Below are 18,838 nucleotides of genomic sequence, written 5' to 3'. Positions count from 1 at the left end.
GGGACCGACGCAATGGCCCCTCCTTGACTGACTTGTGGACCACGCCACCTCCCCCGCCACAGGACAGGGAGGCCATGTCACTTGTTAAGATATCTGTGACTTAAAGTGTTCTTGGTATCCAAGCCCATTTAGCCCCCACACTGTCAATTTGGTCTCAAACCTTGACAAGATTATAGCAAATACATAGTAAAAGTTGAAAGGAAATCTGTCAGATCTATATATAGCTGTTATGGACACACCAGAAAAGAATGGGTGCATGTGAAAGCACTTGATCATTACTTTGGTGGTTACTAGTCTGTACATTGGCAAATTATTCTGTGTTGGTGGATTTCATGAATAGAGGTCCACCACTAAGAATTCTTAGTATGAATTTTATTTTAATCCAGAATTGTTTTTTTCCCAAAAAAACCCTCCTATATGAATTAATTATATTCTTGCCCACATTCTTTCTGGATTCTCAGCTATCTCTGTATGAGAAACTTTCAGAGCCAAGAGTGTGCATTTCAAAATCAGACCTGTAGAGAGGGTGCAGTTATTTTCATGTCACAGAGGTATAGCCAAAGGTAGCACCCTCCTTGTTCACACCTGCACAGCCAACACTGGCCACTGACAGCCAGCACTGCACTGAAAGCATAATTCAAAAATCCATTAAGTTTAACCAATGAAAAATATATGTATACACTGAGAACAGTGTTAAGTCTGGGTTTGATCAGTGTAACTGACACTTATACATTTACAGGTCCACACTCCAGTATTCCAACTAGTTTTAAATCACTATAAATAACTGCACAGAGCAAACTGCAAATATTTAACTAAGTTTTTCTTTTAAATCAACTTCAGTTAACCAGCACAACTCATGTTTGTAGACAGGGTTGCAATCATTTGGGCACTTTTCAAAGTGAAGAATTACAAAGATCTGATCTTTAAATTTGTTTCTTTCCACATCTCAAAAATAATGACTACCCTTTATTAAGGTACTAGCAGAGTTATCTCACCTAAACACTAGGTCAACTGTAAAAAGAAAAATTATATGCTTCTGGCTTAACAAAGAAGAAAACAAAATCACAAAAATCACACAGCAGAAGCTTGTAGCATACTAAATGCAGCCAAACTCTCACTGTAAAAAAAACTTGGCTGGATGCTAATGCTACTGTTCACATCTGAGAACTGCTGTTGCAGGACTGAAAAAACCTAAATACCCATTTTACATAGAACCCTAATTTCCTTTACTTCCTTTGAAGAAAAGCAACACTGATAGTTTGTTATGGGAATGACTGATCAACCACAGAAAATAAAGGTTTATAAATTTAATCACTGCTCCCAACACTGTGAGAGAGAAGTCTTACAACCTTATAGCTCAGCCACCAGTTTTGATGGCAGTAACACGTTGCCACTTTCATACTGGAGCTGCAGAAGACAAGGAGCTCAAATCACATTCTACCAAATAAATGAGCTGGTTTGATTTTACTAAGGTGGCCTGTATCTCTCAGTCCTGCTACACTTTTAATGACCCAAAGGTACACAAATACTTCCTCTACTGCAAGTTGTCCCTAAACGATTCTGTTAATTTAAGCACTCAATCTTAAACCACATCTGGGAATTCTGATAATCCAACCATTTTCAAAAGCTGTGGTTTTCACAATACTTTCCTACAGATTTAGACCTTTAGCTTTAAGCAGGCAACACAGAATACATTCACAAAAACAAACGTGAAAATTAATATCAAAATGAATTAATTTTCACTAATTTGCATATAGTTCTATAATGTCTCTACCTTAAAATAGAAATTTGGTAAAATTATAAGAATTAAAATACGTTCTGTAAGCTCTGGATAGAGAGTAGAGACTAGAATGCAAAGAACATACCTGGAGTTGCATATCAGCTGCAGCACACACCTTTTTGGACTCACATAGTCTTGACACCATGTTTTTTGGTAGTGGCTTGAATTAAAAAAAAAAGTCAGAACATATTTAGAATTGTTGTATATTTGTAAATAGTATGCTTACTACTAGAAAAGGCTGAAGATGCAAAAAAAGACTCCTGGTGGTAATAAAAACATATTTGAAGTACTTCACATTAAGGAAGGAAATCTCACTTGCTAAACAAAGCAGTAAATGGGCAATTAAAATATCAGCAGTAATTTACATAGCAATCAAGAAATCACTGTGTTCAGTGTGTGTTTTTCTATGAATTGATCCTATGTTCCCTTATATGCCTGTTAAAAATAGCATGACTATCTTTAGAGATAAAGAACAGATGGGGCAGTTAAAGTCCTCCCAGGTCATCCTGACTAATCTTCAAAAGCAGATACTTTAATAGATTCTCCTGTTGGTCTTTGAGCATAATGCATTTAGGTGTACACGGAGGCCCACATAACTCCCATTGAGCTGGCGGGGTTTTCGTAACTTCAACTAGGACAGCATCAGGCCTTCTACCCTAACCCACATAAAAATGTTTGGTCATACTGAACAGTAAATATTTACCCTTTGAAATTTTTAACAAAGTTGAATTTATTCCACATCTATGGCAATAAAATTATCCATGCCATCACAGGCTGAAAGTCAGAGACCTTTTTCAAGTCATTAAGCAAATTCTTTTTTACTTTCTATCCAGACGTCTACAAGTACATCCAAAGACTTTTTAATGCCAGATTTTTAAGAATTTCTGTATATGAATGCTTGACCTTACACTTCTTCCGCTGCTTCCTGAAGCTTTTCAATAAATGTTTCTCCTAGTAAGCATATTCTTTTTTTTGCTAGCAGTTTTATTAACTGAACATATTAAATATGGTTAAAATAACTGGGTTTTTGCTAAAACATTGTTACTACAAGTTGTACAATGTAATACAGATGTTTGGTATTACACTGAACTCTAAAAGCATACCTACACTTACAGTGTGTTGAAGTGTTTAAGAAATAATACATGAAAGTCTACAGATGCTGATGGCAGAGCCATATGTTTAGATTCTGTGCAAATGATATGACTTCAAGACAAACAATGTTAATGTTCACAGAATAAAAACCCAACTCCAGAGAAATTACACATAAGTGAGGAAAAAGTTATCAATTAACTCTGTGGAATCTGGAAGTTAAAGCAGGTAAGAAAAACTCTCAAGTTGCACAGCTGTTTTATGCAGTAGCTTGCCAAGGCTTGTAACCTCTTCTCCAAGACAAATGTTAGCTGGGTGGATAGAACACTACCCACTATTTTGCCTGTCATAAATGTGCACAGCTGTTAAATTTCAACACAGAAAAATGAACCAATGAACATGAAGTCTGTCCTACAGTATATCCTTGTTAGGCCAGTATTTCCCTTCCCAAATACAAAAATTCTGTTTCAAATTACATGATGATTTTGGACTACTAGAGTAAGATTAAATGGGCAGTTATCCATAGTAATAAAGATGTTAGTAGCTGACTACCTTGAGGTTCCATACTGGATTTAGTATTGTTCAAAATACTACTTAATTATGTAGAAAAATTATTACTGCAAGAAGCAAAGTAGAAAAAAAACTACAAATGGTAAAAAGTATTTTGGTTGGACAGTTTTCTTCCTGGCTCTATGAACACCTCTTGCCTCATCCTCTTACACAGAGCGAGGCATGCACTTCAACGACTTTTCATCCTGGAACTAAAGCATATGTGGGTTTGCAATAACACAGTTTCAGTTGTCATGCAAGAAACCCTTCTGTAAGGAAATCCATAGAATTTTGAACAGATTTTGTTATTAAGCACCAAACCTATCAGCAAGTTTTGGCAGGTTTTTGGAGGCTTTCATTTCCTAGTGAAGTACTGCAGTATGGAATTAAACAAAACTGATTTATTCTAGGGGCACCTGTATTTTGGATACAGTAAAGTATGAGAAAACTGGATGGGAGTTCTTAAACTCTAATTTGTCAGTGTTAAAAAAGCTGAACATCCAAAAGCTTGGCAACAGCAAATATGTATATTTTACTCAGTTGTCATTTAAGAGTGTTAAAGCCAAGAGCACTCCTACCAGTAAGGTCAAACCAGCTCTTTCAACATAATGGATTTTCAATTTTATATTTCGGCTATATTAAATGATGGTAAGAGGAAGTTAAACGCACAGGCTTTCAGCTGATACACAAAATATATAGAACAAAAGGCACTAAGACATTTCTAATTGGCATTTTGGTAAACCACAGTCCCACAGATCCTCAACTGAATTGGGAAATCCAAGTTTGCAGTTCACTGGGGCACAGAGCAGCAAGGTTTGGTGATGTGGACAGACTTTGTGTGCTCCCTGGGAGAGTTGGTCACATCCAGCCCTGCTCAAGAAACAACTGAAGCAGGTCTAATTCTCAGTTCAGAGCTAAGCATTTCTTACAGACTCTCCACCCAAGAGAATCTTGTCTTCTTTTGACTGTACTGCAAATAGCAGTCTTCTCCGGCTTGAGGTCAGCTGAAAAGGCAGCCTCTGCATTCACCCGTTTCTTCCTTATGTTCTGCTACAAGCACCTATCCTATTCTAAATCGAACTCCTGAGGGGAGACACAGAATGACCATTAATAATGTACTAAAATATCTCTGCATGGGGGATGGCTTAGCACCACCTTCTAGAGACCAAGTAAAATGTAGGTAATACCAAAAGCCTCCAAGAAAATCTTATCTTTTTTGCAGCCATATGAATATCAAACAAACAATGTAGATTCACTCTGCTCTGAAGATCAAGCTCTACTGTTTGAGCAGATTAAAATCAACAGGAAATTACAAATCACTCTTATGACAATACCTATTGACAAAAAGGCACAGGAGAAAGACATAAATGTTCTTTTGTTTAAATCTATCAGTGCTACTGATCTGGCTCAAAGATTGTGTTGTGATCATAATTCACAAGCCAAGCGAATTTGGCACCAGAAAAACATTGTCAAAATTAGATTAAATTGAAAGAATGATAAAAAGGACATCACTTATTTTTCCCAAAGCACCTTTGGGATTTTAAAATTTAAGTTTTCAGGGAACTAAAATTAGACTCCAGAGGGTTTTTCAAAGATCACCACTCCTCTCCAAAGTTTGTTTCTGTGAATGTCAGGCATAGAGATATGCTGAGGTCTTGAACGTACTGAGGAAGATGTACTTGTTTCAGACAACAGAAACTATTTCTCCTTGCTCCACTACAATTTCATACAGCCCCTTAATAAGCAGCTGAGTGAAGAAAAAAAATGCATCAGCAGGATTATTTTACTTATCCTGAAAGATGAGCTCTCCAATAAAACCAGAATCAAACTGTCATCCTCGTTCTAAAAGAAAGACTTCACAGAGCTTTGGCTAAAACTGTTTTAAATGATTAACCATTCCATTTTTTAAATTTAAACACTACATGCTTTACTTCGGGTTCCACTTTTCCATCCTTCTGTATTAAGTAACTTTAAGATCTTGGCATGAATTTTTCAGCATGTTTGCCATGGTGGCTAAAAGAACAGAATTCCTTCTGTCCCAAAGCATGCTTAACTCCTTACTGCTGTGTAGTAACCACGACACATTATGACTGTTTACTATCTATGGGCTTATTCTTGTAATCATGCTAATACAATACTGCCTTTGTAATTCCATCTCTGTGAAAAAGGAAGTCAGTTCAAATTTGAACAGCTGAAATACTGTCCTTTGTTCAAGAGAGCCTCCAAAGACACACAAGCTTAAAATGATCTAGCTCGACAGACCTACCACATATCTGTGCACTTAACAAATGGAATTAAACAAACACACACAGTGATACAGAATGGTATGCATGCACCAGATTGTCTGCTTAAGCACTGTTATGACCTCATTTTGGTACAGCTTGAATTCATGAGCTTACCTGAGCAATTCAACTTGAGTAACTAATTAACACAGTCCTCTCTATTCCTTTTTTTTTCCTCAAGGATTTTCTGTTTTGAGTTATCTTTAAGATGAAAGGAAAACCAGGCTAGCTACTTTCTTGGAACAAATATTTTTGTGCTGGCCAGCTTTTTGAACTAAATTCACAAGACTTCCTCCTTTTGCCAGAAGAGCTTGCAAGCTTTTTCGCTCCTCAGTACTCAACAGCAGAACCATCCAAAATGCACAGAAAGCAACGACAGGCTTTCTTTAAACTTCAAGATATTTTGGACCAGATCCTCATGATCCACATCTGTATGCATAATGCATTCTCATCGCTGAAAGCCTACCCACGAAACCCTTTTTCTGCAATGCTACTAAAAAAGAGTTTTCAACAGTTCATACGTTTTAATAATCAAAACACTACCTCTTTCCCCTCCTCTTCCCATAAGCATAAGCACTGATCCTCAGTGAGGACTACAGCTCAGGACCAATCCTTCTGCCTTTGCCATAAAAGCCAATTGTAATCAGAAGCTGAGACTACGCTACCAAATTTCTCTGATGTAATTATGTTAAGGAGGAGTGTTAAAAATGACATCACCCTAATACTTATATGCAAAAACTATAGCATAGATGCAGCCATGCAAAAATGTTTTTTCAAACTATCTGCACTGCGTCCTCAACAAGCTAGGTCGGTAAAAAACCCTCCTTCTGTCAACATCTAGCAGAGCTATGTTGGTGTAGTTGTTGCAGGAAAGATCCTTCTTGCACAGAAAAGCTCAGTCTCTTTATTCATAAAAAGAAACCTAATGGAAGTTCTCATACGGAACAACATTGGATGAAATGGTTTTACAAATTTCACATTTTAATTGTTTCATCTACCTTCCTTACTTCCCCTTGAAAAGGGGGTAAAGTGGACTCATTTTTCTTTCAAATAACTAAAAAACTGGAGAAGAAAATGTTGATTCAAATTTCCATTTGCACACCAAAAAATTAGTCAGGGAACAAAGACAGAAAATGTAAGCCCCATAAGGATTTTTGTGAAGTTGTAAACATAAGAGAGCTGGGATTTTCTATTCAAAGTACTTTGTAACATATACACAATAGATAAAAGTAATTCCTGTAAGAACCACTGAATTTCAGGAACAGAAAAGATGACTTCAATGTATTTGTATTTAAATGACAGATACGGAAATCTGATATCAGATTCTTAAAACTAGCTTAGATGAACCAACATAAGCAAAAGCAGATTTATATATGTTGGATAATGGCTTAAAAATACATCCTAAATTTTCAAAAAAGCAATTAAAAGGAAGCAGTCTAAAACCCTGAAGAGCCACACAGCAGTTTCAGGCTCTTTTTCTCATCTTCCAGCATAATCTATTCTTGCCCCCTTCAAGACTGAATTTCTACATTAAACCTCTCTCAATTGCTCTCTGAAAGGGCAAGATTTCACCACCAATAAATGGAGTAAGTTTTTGGAAATGCCAAATGGGACACAGCGCCTGGTCGTTAGCTTTTGCACTGCAACTAAACATGGTTTAGATTTGTTAAGCCATTTTGAAAATACAAAGCCATAAATAATGTTCCACAAATCTCTTTCAGATGTTTTAGTCAAGCTCATTCTCTGAACTTGTATGCAATCAGATTAACTCCACAATGTTTAAACACTACATGAACTTTATAGAGAACACTAGAAAACTGTATTTCAGTATGTGGATTCAAACATACAAATGATGAACACTTGTGAACCGAGTACTTTTAACTCCAGGTTTCAAGGAGACTTTCTTAGTGCTCTGCAGAATTGATTGCTCTGTAAAAACCAAAAAAAACCCCAAAAAACAAAACCAGATTTACAGGCAAATTTCTCAGACAGTATCTATTAAAATAGAGGTTACGCAACCTATTTTTCTAACTGTTACAGTGGAGGCAAACATAATTCCACTTTCATAATACTGAAATATACTGAATGCTTAGTATTGGATAAAAAGCTTCAATAAAGTGTAACACTACACAATTTTAAGAGGCTTTCTTGTTTTTGCATTGATGGGTAGTCTATTCTTCAACCATTGCATTTGAGTACACTGAAACTTGCCTCAATCAAAAGCACTGGAAAAAGATCTTCTGTTATTGTTTACTGGTTTGTATTTTTGAAATGGCTGTACAAATATAAACCATGTTATGCTGCCAAGCATTAAAGCAACCACCAAAAGTCACCTTGTTCCAAAGAGCACTGTTTACTAAATTTCCCATAGAAAGTAGATTCTTGCATTAGACTTGCATAGAATAGCTTTATGTAAAAAAGGATCAGAGTTTTAATGCAGAGATTCATGACTGCCAGAATCTAACTAATCCTGATCTTAACCGAATTCTAAATAAAGCAGTACACTTTTCATCATAAAATATTTCAATCACTACCCTACACTGTGCTAAAAATGGGAGTTTTTAAACACTGCAGATCATTTTCATTTATTTCCATGATTTGGTACCTGAGCTTTATTTTAAGACAGACTTTAGAAGGTTCAATGAAGAATGACTATTTTTGTCAGAACTTATCTATAATTAAATTAAAAATTCCACATAACTTGATTCACACAGAAATTGCTCACCTACTACACTAAGTTTGTGTAGTGTAGAAACTACACAAGATTTGTAGGGAAAAAAGGTTGAAAGTTTTAAATATGTAACTGGAACCTTGGATATAAGGATCTGGTATTCTTTTACAGATTACATTTATCTTTTCTGCAATGAGAATATTAACATTTTTTCTGAATTGAAATTATAATATTAAAATAATCTCTATCCATTGTTTATTTCTACTTTAAACATTATTAACAAATAACACATGAAAATGTGATTCTTTTGATGGATACATTTATTCCTATTTTCAATATTTTACATACTAATTTTCCCTACCTGTCCCGTTTTATAATGCCTTGCAAACTGGTTAACCACTCGATAGTCATTTGCAAAGTACTCCATCAGAATTGAGGGAACTTCAGCAAAATCAGTAGGACATCTGGTTCCTAGAGGTAGAATAATTGTACACATTAGCATTTGCTATTTTCATTAACACAAATAGTTAACTCTTCCCAAAAGATTTTGCAACTTTCAGTTTGGACTTTTGGTGAACTTTAATGTTCTTTCGTTTATTAAGTCAATATTTTATTTCCATAGCATTATTGTACATATTGCCAGAAAAGCTTCATTATAATCCTACACATTTTACTATAAATCACAAAGTAAAACAAAATATTTGAACAGCTGGGTGAGGCACCTTATAAAGCTCTGGATCACACCCTTTTTAAACTAAACCAGACTGCAGCCAAACTGGCCCTACATGAAACACCAAATCTATTTAAGTGTCCTAAACCTAAATCAAACTACAATGTAAATAAAACTCTGCCTTAATCCCACTCACAGTTACAATTTTTAGCTTCCATCTGTTTGCTGAGCTTACTTATGCTTTATATTAACCTCGCTTTATAATACCATTCATCCAAGGAACACTCTTGCAGATTGAAGACATGTTCTAAGTTAGTGCAATGAGGTAATATCTTAGCAGTCAGTATTTTCAAAAAGCACTTTCCCAAAAACCTTATTTACTCTAATCTTTATCAGCACCGTACACAATGGAAGTTATTAAGAAGTATAACACATCACCAAATCAAAGCTGCATTTCTAATTTCTGTATTAGAGATGTACAAAGTTGTTGCTTTAATAATGGACCCACTGGGTCATCACCTCTATCCCTGTCTGCTAGAGACAATGTCAACATTCAAAACTAGTCTTAAATGTAAGTACGGTTTGTGCTTCTACTATTCTTTCTTGAAGACTATTTTTTAAAATCACTCCTTTGATCTATACAAATCTTTCTCTAATTTTTAATCTGAATTCATAATCTGTTTATACTCAATGTTTTCAGACCAATACTGCTCTTTAGTATAAACAGCATTTCCCACAGTTTTTTACCTCCTAAATTGAGAGAAACTATATTCTCTCAGCCATCATTATCCAAAGGTGAGATAAAGTCTAAAAGACTATCCATTTTAGCTCTTCTCTGCACCTGTTTCAATTTCAATTCACCTTCAGACCAGAGACACAAAACCATGCCCAAGCATTGCATGAGGTTTCACCAGTATCTTTCTTAATCATTCTAATACTTATTGCTGTTAGATACATCTGTTGTAATTTCAAACCACATTTGCTCCTTTCACAGACACTTTAGCTATTTGTAGTTCTGTATTAACACATAAAACTGTTCTTCTGTTCCTCTACCACTGTTGAAATATCCACTTGATAGCATAAATTCTCTTTGTAACCTTTAAATGCATGATCTGCAGTGTGTAGTTCTGAATTGCATTTTACTTCTAACACTGTAGTATCCAGTCATTCAGTTCTTATACAATACCCCAAATCCTTCTTTTGTGCCATCACATTTCATTAGTACTTTTTTGTTGTTGTTTGAAAATAATTTTAAAAAAGCCTAAAACAAGGCAAGTCCCAAAACAAATGCCTGCAGAACTACACTGATGTTCCCTTAGCCATTTATGCTTTCTCAGTGCTCCTTAATAAAGTGACAGAATTCTTTTAATAACCATTAAAAAGACTCCTGAAAAATTACATTATCTGAAAGTCAGAAAAGTAAAAGGTTGGGCAGTTATCTGGGATAAGTTAGTCCTCCTGTAAAACAGATGTAGGTATTCTGTACTGCATGATAAACTAAAATGGAACACAAAATAGATTTTAAAAAATCTTATACACACACATATGCATTAAACAATCAAGAAATGCATATAGTAAAATGACAGATTAATGTAAAAAGAAGCACATCTTAAGTCAAAAACATACAGTATTATCCAAGTCTTGGGCCCATTAGCAGCAGAATAGGTTCCTGAATATTTGGGAATGTTAATCAGAAAAGGGGGGCGGGGGAGAGTAGGAAAGATACCAAAATACTCAGTGCATCTCAACTAGAATGTCAATTTTTTTGTTCTCATAATTCCTTGTAGTCATCCTGTTTCCACATTTTGCCACCCTAGTGTCTCATGAGAGCAGATGGCCCCTAACAGACATCCGTGGGATGAGCCATTTGATTGTCACACATTCCAAACCCTAAAAAAAAGGTTCTCTGCAGAAACAACACGACTGACCTTTGACGCTGCTTTTGCAACGCTAGATCTGGAGTGAAATCTCCTGGGATGCAGGACTGCCTGGAGCTAAGGCAATGCTGAAACCATACACGGGGGCTCATGGCAAGTTTCAGCCTCAAAATTAGCTATTTCCTGCCCCTTCAAGACTTTCCGACATGTAGTCGAATACGATTCACCACTGCAACAGTAGAACCCCACTAAAGCAGTTACTTTGGGCATACAAGTACCCTTGGAGGTCAAAAAGAGCGAGGCCATATGAGTGGAAGGGATGGGGGAGAGCAGTTAACCGTCCCAAGGACTATACAGAGCTTATACTGAAAGAGTATATACAGCGTTCATTTGTTTTAACAATGTCCAGTAGTGACATACTTACAAACAGCTCTGTCTATTTTAAGTAAATTTTCATCTTAAGAAAGAATATTTTGTCACTGGGTGCAAAGTATCTGTTGATAACACATAACTCTACCATGGACTCCCCTTTGTATCATTAGCATAATACAAAAATGGTAAAACATAAAAAAAAAATCCTTCAGACAAGGGAGCTACAATTTCATCTGTTTGGTTGTGGTTTTTTTTCTTTTAATAAGCAAATGTCTACTGCAAATGGGATTTCCAACACACTATTATAGAAGAGGATATACCAAGCTGCCTGCAGATAAGAAAAGCAGCATTCCAAGCAGCTTTAGCCAGAACGTGTCTTTGACCCCTCTGCCACAACTGCAGAAGGCCACAGCAGCCTGCGAACTGTCAGCCAATACACTCATTGCCACTGCTTCAGAAGAGGGACTAATGAAAAAAGGCAATAGTCCTTTTCTGTGCATCCACTAAGCTGTGATTGCATATTCATTCATGTTCATTTACGTATGATAAAAAGGCCTACCAGTTAAGCATGCTTGCAAATACAATACATTTTTAATTTATCAACTCAGAATCAACTAGAAAAGGCCTGGCTTTACAGATTTTCCATACTGCCAGTGTATGCTCTTTGCAAGAGCTAATTTACTAATTTTCCTTAATTCAATTTCCTAAATCATTTCCAACCCAGGATTCATTGTGCTTTTACACTAGGTACAAGTTTAGCTCAATTTATTTTCAATCCTCCAACTATTCCATTACTATAAACTCCACATAAGGCAAACTTGCAAGAATGGATACCACCACTAGAACAGAAATTAGCAGTACAGAAAGAAGAGATACAAATGCCTAATTCTTCTTAGGAGAAGAAGAATATTCAAGTGTTGTTTGGTTGGGTTTTAGATAGCATCTGTGGATTTGATATTGTATTTTCAAGTCATCAAAGATGTAGATGTATCAACGTGACTCAACCATTTCTGGCTCATCTTTTTTTTCTTGTTTTGTTTTGGTTTTTTTTCTTTTTTTTTTTTTTAATCTACTCCCTTCTTCTAGAAATTAAACATTTAACTAAAACAAAAAAAAATCACTATTCTAACTTTCTTACCAGTCACATGTTGGTACCGAGTTCTTCCCAGCATAGAATGCATAGCATGTCCCATTTCATGGAAGAGATTCTCCATCATGCCAGGACTTAGTAGCGTTGGCGCACCCCTTGTTGAATGGGGCAGGCTAAGCATAAGAACAACTACAGGCAGCTGGTACTCTCCATTTTCCCTTAGCCTGCCTCCACGAACTGTAAAGTGACAATCCTTTTCAAGATAAAAGCAAACATATGGACAGCCAATGTCATTATATCAATGATATTAAAACAATGATGAAATTATTAAACTATTAAATCAAATCTGAACATATACTCAGTTACACAAGTTGAATTCAATGATCATTAACAGTGTTGTTCAATAGCACCACACTGTTTCTCCATCTTTATTATTTGCTTCATTTTCATAAGGGAACTACCTTATTCCATAAAAAGACAAGACTGTGTTGCTTTTAGAAAATTTTTTTGGGTTTTTTTAGAATTATCAAAACCTCTCAATTTTTCTAAAAAATATCACTAGCTCAAAGAAATTTACTGATGTGCCAAATCCATAATTTATAGATTAAGTTCTCTCCTCATTCTTCAGCAGTAACTTCTTTATAAAATATACTGCACAGCACTTGTGGTGTATTGTGAAATATTAGCAAAACTGAGTAATATATTAAACTACTGTAGAGTTAAAGTTTGTCCACTTACCACCTCGCTAAAGGTGGTAATTTGCAGATGCTTCTACAGAGTGAAGTGTCTATTGTACTGCACCGTATAGTTAATATACTGGCACTAGGCAGCATGAATGAGTGAGCCACAACAGTTGGAACCATCTACAGTTTTAAGTAGAATTTTAAATAAAAGTTAGTTGTCATTAGGACCTTTCGACTTTAGAGAGTATTAAAATTTCAGATTGTTTTTACTTGTAAATAGTAGGCCAGAAAATAGGTGTTTAAAAATCTACCATTTCTCTAAACAGAGTTCTATGACATTTCATAGTGCCTGTCATTCTGTCGAACAAAGAGTCTGAGTTCAGCCTATCAGGTGACTTTTTTTTAAATGAAAAGTCACTCACAAAAATATTTTACCTAAAACCACATTAGCAGTTACAGACTTTCCCTGTTTAAATTTAATTTATTTTAAATCAAGATAACTTTTACTAAGTTTACACTGAACGCAAATGGCCCTTAATGCTACGGTCATTACTCAAATAAAAACCACACTGGAATCAGATCATAAATGTTACCTGATGTGGTTTATCAGGTCGCTGAAAGAAGTCACAATAGATGTATCCTAGCAAACCTTCAGTTTCATGAACAACAGCCTAAAGAAAAAAAAAGTATCATTTCCACAGTGAAAGCACTGATAAGATGTGTAAATTGAAGACACAGTATTCTAATCCAAAGATTTGTAATGAATAAATGACAAACTGGGAATAATTAATGTAAAATCTGTTGGTAATTTTAGTTGGAAAAAAAATATATACAAGAGTCACAACTTGTCCCTCAAACTACAGCCATTTCTGCATTTCACTCAAAACTAGTCACAGATTAGTATTAAAAGTAACACCATAGCCCCTAAATGACTTCTAAGAAGTCAACAGTAACAGAAGCTGATTTACCATGAAAATAAAAATAGAAAGAGTAAGGAGTAATTATAAATTGACCCACAGGATATAAAGAACAGCAGCTTTTGCTGGAGGTGAAAGACCAGTGAAGAAGATCTGGCAGTGAATACATGGAGAGAACACAACAGAGGAACCTGAGAAGCTGATGAGTAAATTATTGCCCAAGTTTTTATTTCCACCCTCCCCTAAAAAGAGGACTGAAAAATAAAGATGTAAAAAACAATCTCAAAGTAAAGATGACATACAGAATAAAAAAATGAGGCAAAAACACATGACTGCTAGAATATGCACCTACAGCACTCTAGTCGTCCACAGTCATCTACAAATTGAAACTAAAAAAACGAGCAGGGTTCGTTCAAAAGGACGGCTTGAAAGGTACAACAATAATCTCCAAACAGAGAAACTGCTTCTGATTCAGGCACCCGTCATGCAGAGACGTATTATAAAGGCCATAAAATACCAAGCATACAAAAGGCACTTAGAGAGAGTACAAAGCCCTTGAGGTCTAACTTCCAACTAAAATTAGACAACTAGTGTGTGCTTTTGATAGGTACCCAAGTAATTTAAAAATAAAATCTGATTCATGGCTCAGAGGAACACACCATCTTGTCTAACTTCCCTTTGTTGTTTCAGATGCTGGGAACAAGAATACTTACCAACTTTCGAACATCTTCAGACCAAACCTCTCCTCTCTGTGTCTGTTCAGCATAAAGGGAGATTCCGAGGAGCTGACTGAACAAAGAGTTCAAACCTTCCATGCACGCCCCAAGAGAGAAAAATGGACAGTACAAGCCAGGATCAATGTTGTACCTAGGGAAATACAAGAATCCCAAACCAGTCAGTTAGTTGAGCTACATAAACTACAGTCTTCACCACCAAGTCATAGGATGTGACAAAATACACCAGATAAGCCTCAAAGCCCTTACTGAGCATGTTTGGCTTTATTTTTCAAATAGTGAAATTAAGTCACACACTAGTTACGGCACGGTGCTTCACAGTAACTCAATTTTTCTTATATTCAAATTTGGACACCAAATTCAGCAGATGTTGACTATGATTTTCAGAGATGTGGCGAACAGGTAGCAACACCATGGGTGGCCAGGCTGTGGCTTTTGATCCACAAGAGGCCAACGGCACTCAAGTGCCATTCCCATGCCAAGGCTGTGCCGTGTGACTGATCAGAAAATGGAGCTGGTTTGGCTGTGGTGTAAGCCAAATCCTCAGCTAGGGCAGGAAACCAACCAGTAAGCACTGCTGACTCTGCAGTCTTGTCCTTCTCTGGAGCAATAGAAACACCAAGGAGACACAATCACCTCCCACACATGAATCACACCTCAAGCTCTGGGGACTCTCTGAACCATGTAGACAGTATCTTACAGCTTTGAGCCACGTGAAGATTTTAGTATGTGATGTGGAGTTCAAACATGGCCAAGCTTCCTGAGCCTAACATCAAACAACTAAGTACGTCCAAGACATTGTAGCACAGAAGACACATGTGAGGAGGAAGACACCATGCATCTGTGTGCACACACATAAACTGAGAATGAAAAAAAAGCAATTATAAAAGTAGTTCAGAGATGTATGCAGCCTATACCTGGGCTCAAACTTCCTGAGACTCTGACCCTAAAAAGTAAACAAACTACAAGTGTAGCAAGCAAACAAATGCTTTGCAAACTTACACCTTCCACAAGCTGCTCAGGGCCACAAAACTCTCTGGAGACGACAGCAAAATCAGAACTGGAATCTGCGTGTAATTATGCGTGCACCCCAAATGGCAAAAATGTTCTTGCTCCCCCATTTCACATGCAAAGTCCAAGTGTTAAGTCATTTATACCATTTTCTGAGGTCTCAGAGTAAAGACTGTTTAGAGAATCACAGTCCCTCCCTTCTATCTTTATTCTTTCATGCTCTTGTGCTTTTGCTTCTTAATGAAATGGTAACTAGTCACCGAAATTTAAACACGCATCAGCTAGACTACAATAGCTGAACACCAAAGATGAGAACCAATGCTATTTTAAGGCCTATGATCAAAAGGCTTAGTTAGAGACCAGCTGTGAAAAAGTCAACTAGTCCCTATCCACTTACCTACCCTTCCTTCCTTCCCAATCCCACACACAGAAGAAAAGACCTAAAACCAAAATCCACTGGGCATACTGCATTTGCCAATATGCTGCTTACAACTGCAGCTGTAATTCACTACCCAGCTTCACTATACTGTGATGCACAGCAGGGTGCAGTTACTTCTCTAAGCCACAGCACTCGTTCTTGAATACGTCACTGTATTTTGTTTTATTTTTCTAGTATCCTTTGTATTACCTTTATCACTTACTCTAGCAGCATTTTGCAATTACCATAGCAACATCTGTCAAAAATACAGGTATGCTCAGTTACAGCATTTTGCTTATTTTCACACTACAAATGCAAGAAGCTAAAGCCGAAGTATTCCATTCTATTTTTTTATGATACTAGAACATAGAAAAAAAAAGGCAGTTTTTGCCTCCACCATACTGACACAACTTCTTCAAGATGCATGCAACACTTAAATTCACACTCTGCATGCTGCAATACACACATTTTCCTTCTTACTCAAAACAAGTCTTTACACCAAAAGAACAAAAATAAGCATGACAAATCACTTTAGATCAAGTTAGATAAAAAAACTGGAAGCAAGTCTCTAAAAGAAAGCAGAAGAGATGAGCTAATTTCCATGTAATAAGCCACAGAAATTTGGAGTACGAAGGACACTGCTTTACACCCAGAGCCCCCCAGAAGTACAGAATTGCAGTGTATTGTACAGTGTTGAATATCCTGAGATTTTTAAGTCAGTACTTCCTAAGAATTGCAGCTCCTTCAACAGTGGCACTTTTTGGAAAGCTGTAGTAGGTAAATCTCAGATGTCTCCACACTTTTATAGTATCACCCTGTGATCACCTATGCTCAGATTGTTACCGTGAAAACTTAAATCCACCACTAAGTGCCTCAGTCCTCCTGATTCTGCCCTGAAGCTTTCCCTGCATACAGACTACAGACCTGTTAAAATGATCCTTTATTAAAAGGAAAAATTAACACCTTTTAGCAGTGAGTCATAACAACCTCCGTAATAGTTTAGGACTGTTTTTTGTCACATCACTTTAAAATCTTATACCATCATCCTATATACTACTATGAATATTAAGCCGAGTTTCCCATTTGTAATTAAACAACTGCTTCTTTAACTAAGGACTGACCATAAATGAAAAGTTCACTATAAAAATACTGTCTCAATAGAAGTTTACTATAATGTGAAGCAGGATTTCTCCACATACACCCCTCCAAGCCAGGAAACATGATTATCCTTATTTTTAAAATTACAACATTTATTTCAAAATAAATTAAGGATGAAATAGTAGGTAATGATACTGTTTTTGTATAGCTAAAAAATTACATGAAAAAAAAAGACAAAGTTATACATCACTTTTAGTCCTAATTCAGCCTTGAGTTGAGTAGTAACCTAGAGCTAGATCTCCTCAGAGCCAATTCAGATGAGCAGCATTTATTAGTTCTGGCTCTGCCCGAATCCTGCTTGTCCCACACTGGTTTCTGCAGAGCCATTCAAATTTACCGTATCTTGGTTTAGGTTCCAGAAAGATTTATTAATCCAGGTGCAGCACAAAGCCCACCTACAACATTGTCTCAGAACCAGGGGAGTAATACAGACACGTTCAAGTGGTTTCTTATGGCGGTTGCATGAGGACTCTCTGCAGGGCTTTTTGCAGAGCTCAGTTCAATCAGCCCTGCCAAAGCTATGCTGACGATGTGCAAAGCCCATCTAGTACCTTCACATCCTCCTCCCCCCAGACACCCAGTATCATCCACGGTTTCCGTGCCATTTCCTCCCTGTCAACTGGGGGAAGAGAGCTGATTGTACGAGATATTTTGAGAAAGAACCCGTATGATACAATACTACAAACACACACTTCAGTAAATCAAAATTTAACTCCACCAACAGCTCACAGTCATAGCAAACCATCAGGATTTCACGGCTGCAGGAAATTAAAACATGTAACTCATGTACCAGTGAGTTCAGCTGCAGGAAAAGAGAATATGAAAATGGTAAGAAAGTCAAGAGCAGCACCCTTGAAAACACTTCATGAAATTAAGCCACATTTACACAGGAAGCAAGAAAAATCAAAAGAAGCGTGATATCAAGAGAGACCAGACTGCTCAAAATTTTCTGAAGAGCAGAAATTTTTTCTGACGGACCAGCTAATCCTGGAAACCATTTCCAAGCACATGAAAGACAAGAAAGTCATCAGGAGTAGTCAGCATGGATTCACCAAGGGCAAGTCATGCTTGATGTCCTGGTTTCAGCTGGGATACATTTAATTTTCTTCCCGGTAGCTGGTACAGTGCTGTGTTTTGGATTTAGGATGAGAATAACGTTGATAACACATTGATGTTTTAGTTGTTGCTAAGCAGTGCTTACGCTAGTCAAGGACTTTTCAGCTTCTCATGCCCTGCGAGCGAGAAGCTGGGAGGGGGCACAGCCAGGAGAGTTGACCCAAACTGGCCAAAGAGATATTCCATACCATATGATGTCATGCTCAGTACATAAACTGGGGGGACTTGGCCAGGGGGCAGTGACTGCTGCTCAGGAACTAGCTGGGCATCAGTTGGCAAGCAGTGAGCAATTGCATTGTGCATCACTTGCTTTGTATATTCTTCTTATTATTATTATTACTATTACTATTAGCATTAGTATTTTATTTCAATTATTAAACTGTTTTTATCTCAACCCACGAGTTTTCTCACTTTTACTCTT

General features: G+C 36.7%; 1 protein-coding gene across 1 annotated transcript in view; it reads right to left on the bottom strand.

The window, feature by feature from the left end:
• MIPEP (mitochondrial intermediate peptidase) overlaps positions 1-18,838 on the bottom strand; it is an 82,196-nt gene that overhangs the window by 32,887 nt on the left and 30,471 nt on the right. The window contains exons 11-15 of the mRNA XM_009290288.1: positions 14,694-14,847; positions 13,657-13,734; positions 12,429-12,633; positions 8,733-8,842; positions 1,866-1,940 (exon numbers count right to left, since the gene is read on the bottom strand). Coding sequence (XP_009288563.1) covers positions 1,866-1,940; positions 8,733-8,842; positions 12,429-12,633; positions 13,657-13,734; positions 14,694-14,847 — 622 coding nt within the window. The remainder of the gene's footprint in view (positions 1-1,865; positions 1,941-8,732; positions 8,843-12,428; positions 12,634-13,656; positions 13,735-14,693; positions 14,848-18,838) is intronic.

Source organism: Aptenodytes forsteri, unplaced genomic scaffold (genome assembly GCF_000699145.1).
Source record: "Aptenodytes forsteri isolate BGI_AS27 unplaced genomic scaffold, ASM69914v1 Scaffold155, whole genome shotgun sequence".
Classification (NCBI taxonomy): Eukaryota; Metazoa; Chordata; class Aves; order Sphenisciformes; family Spheniscidae; genus Aptenodytes; species Aptenodytes forsteri.
The sequence above is the reverse complement of the archived record's forward strand: the minus strand, read 5'-3'. Positions and strand labels throughout refer to the sequence as shown.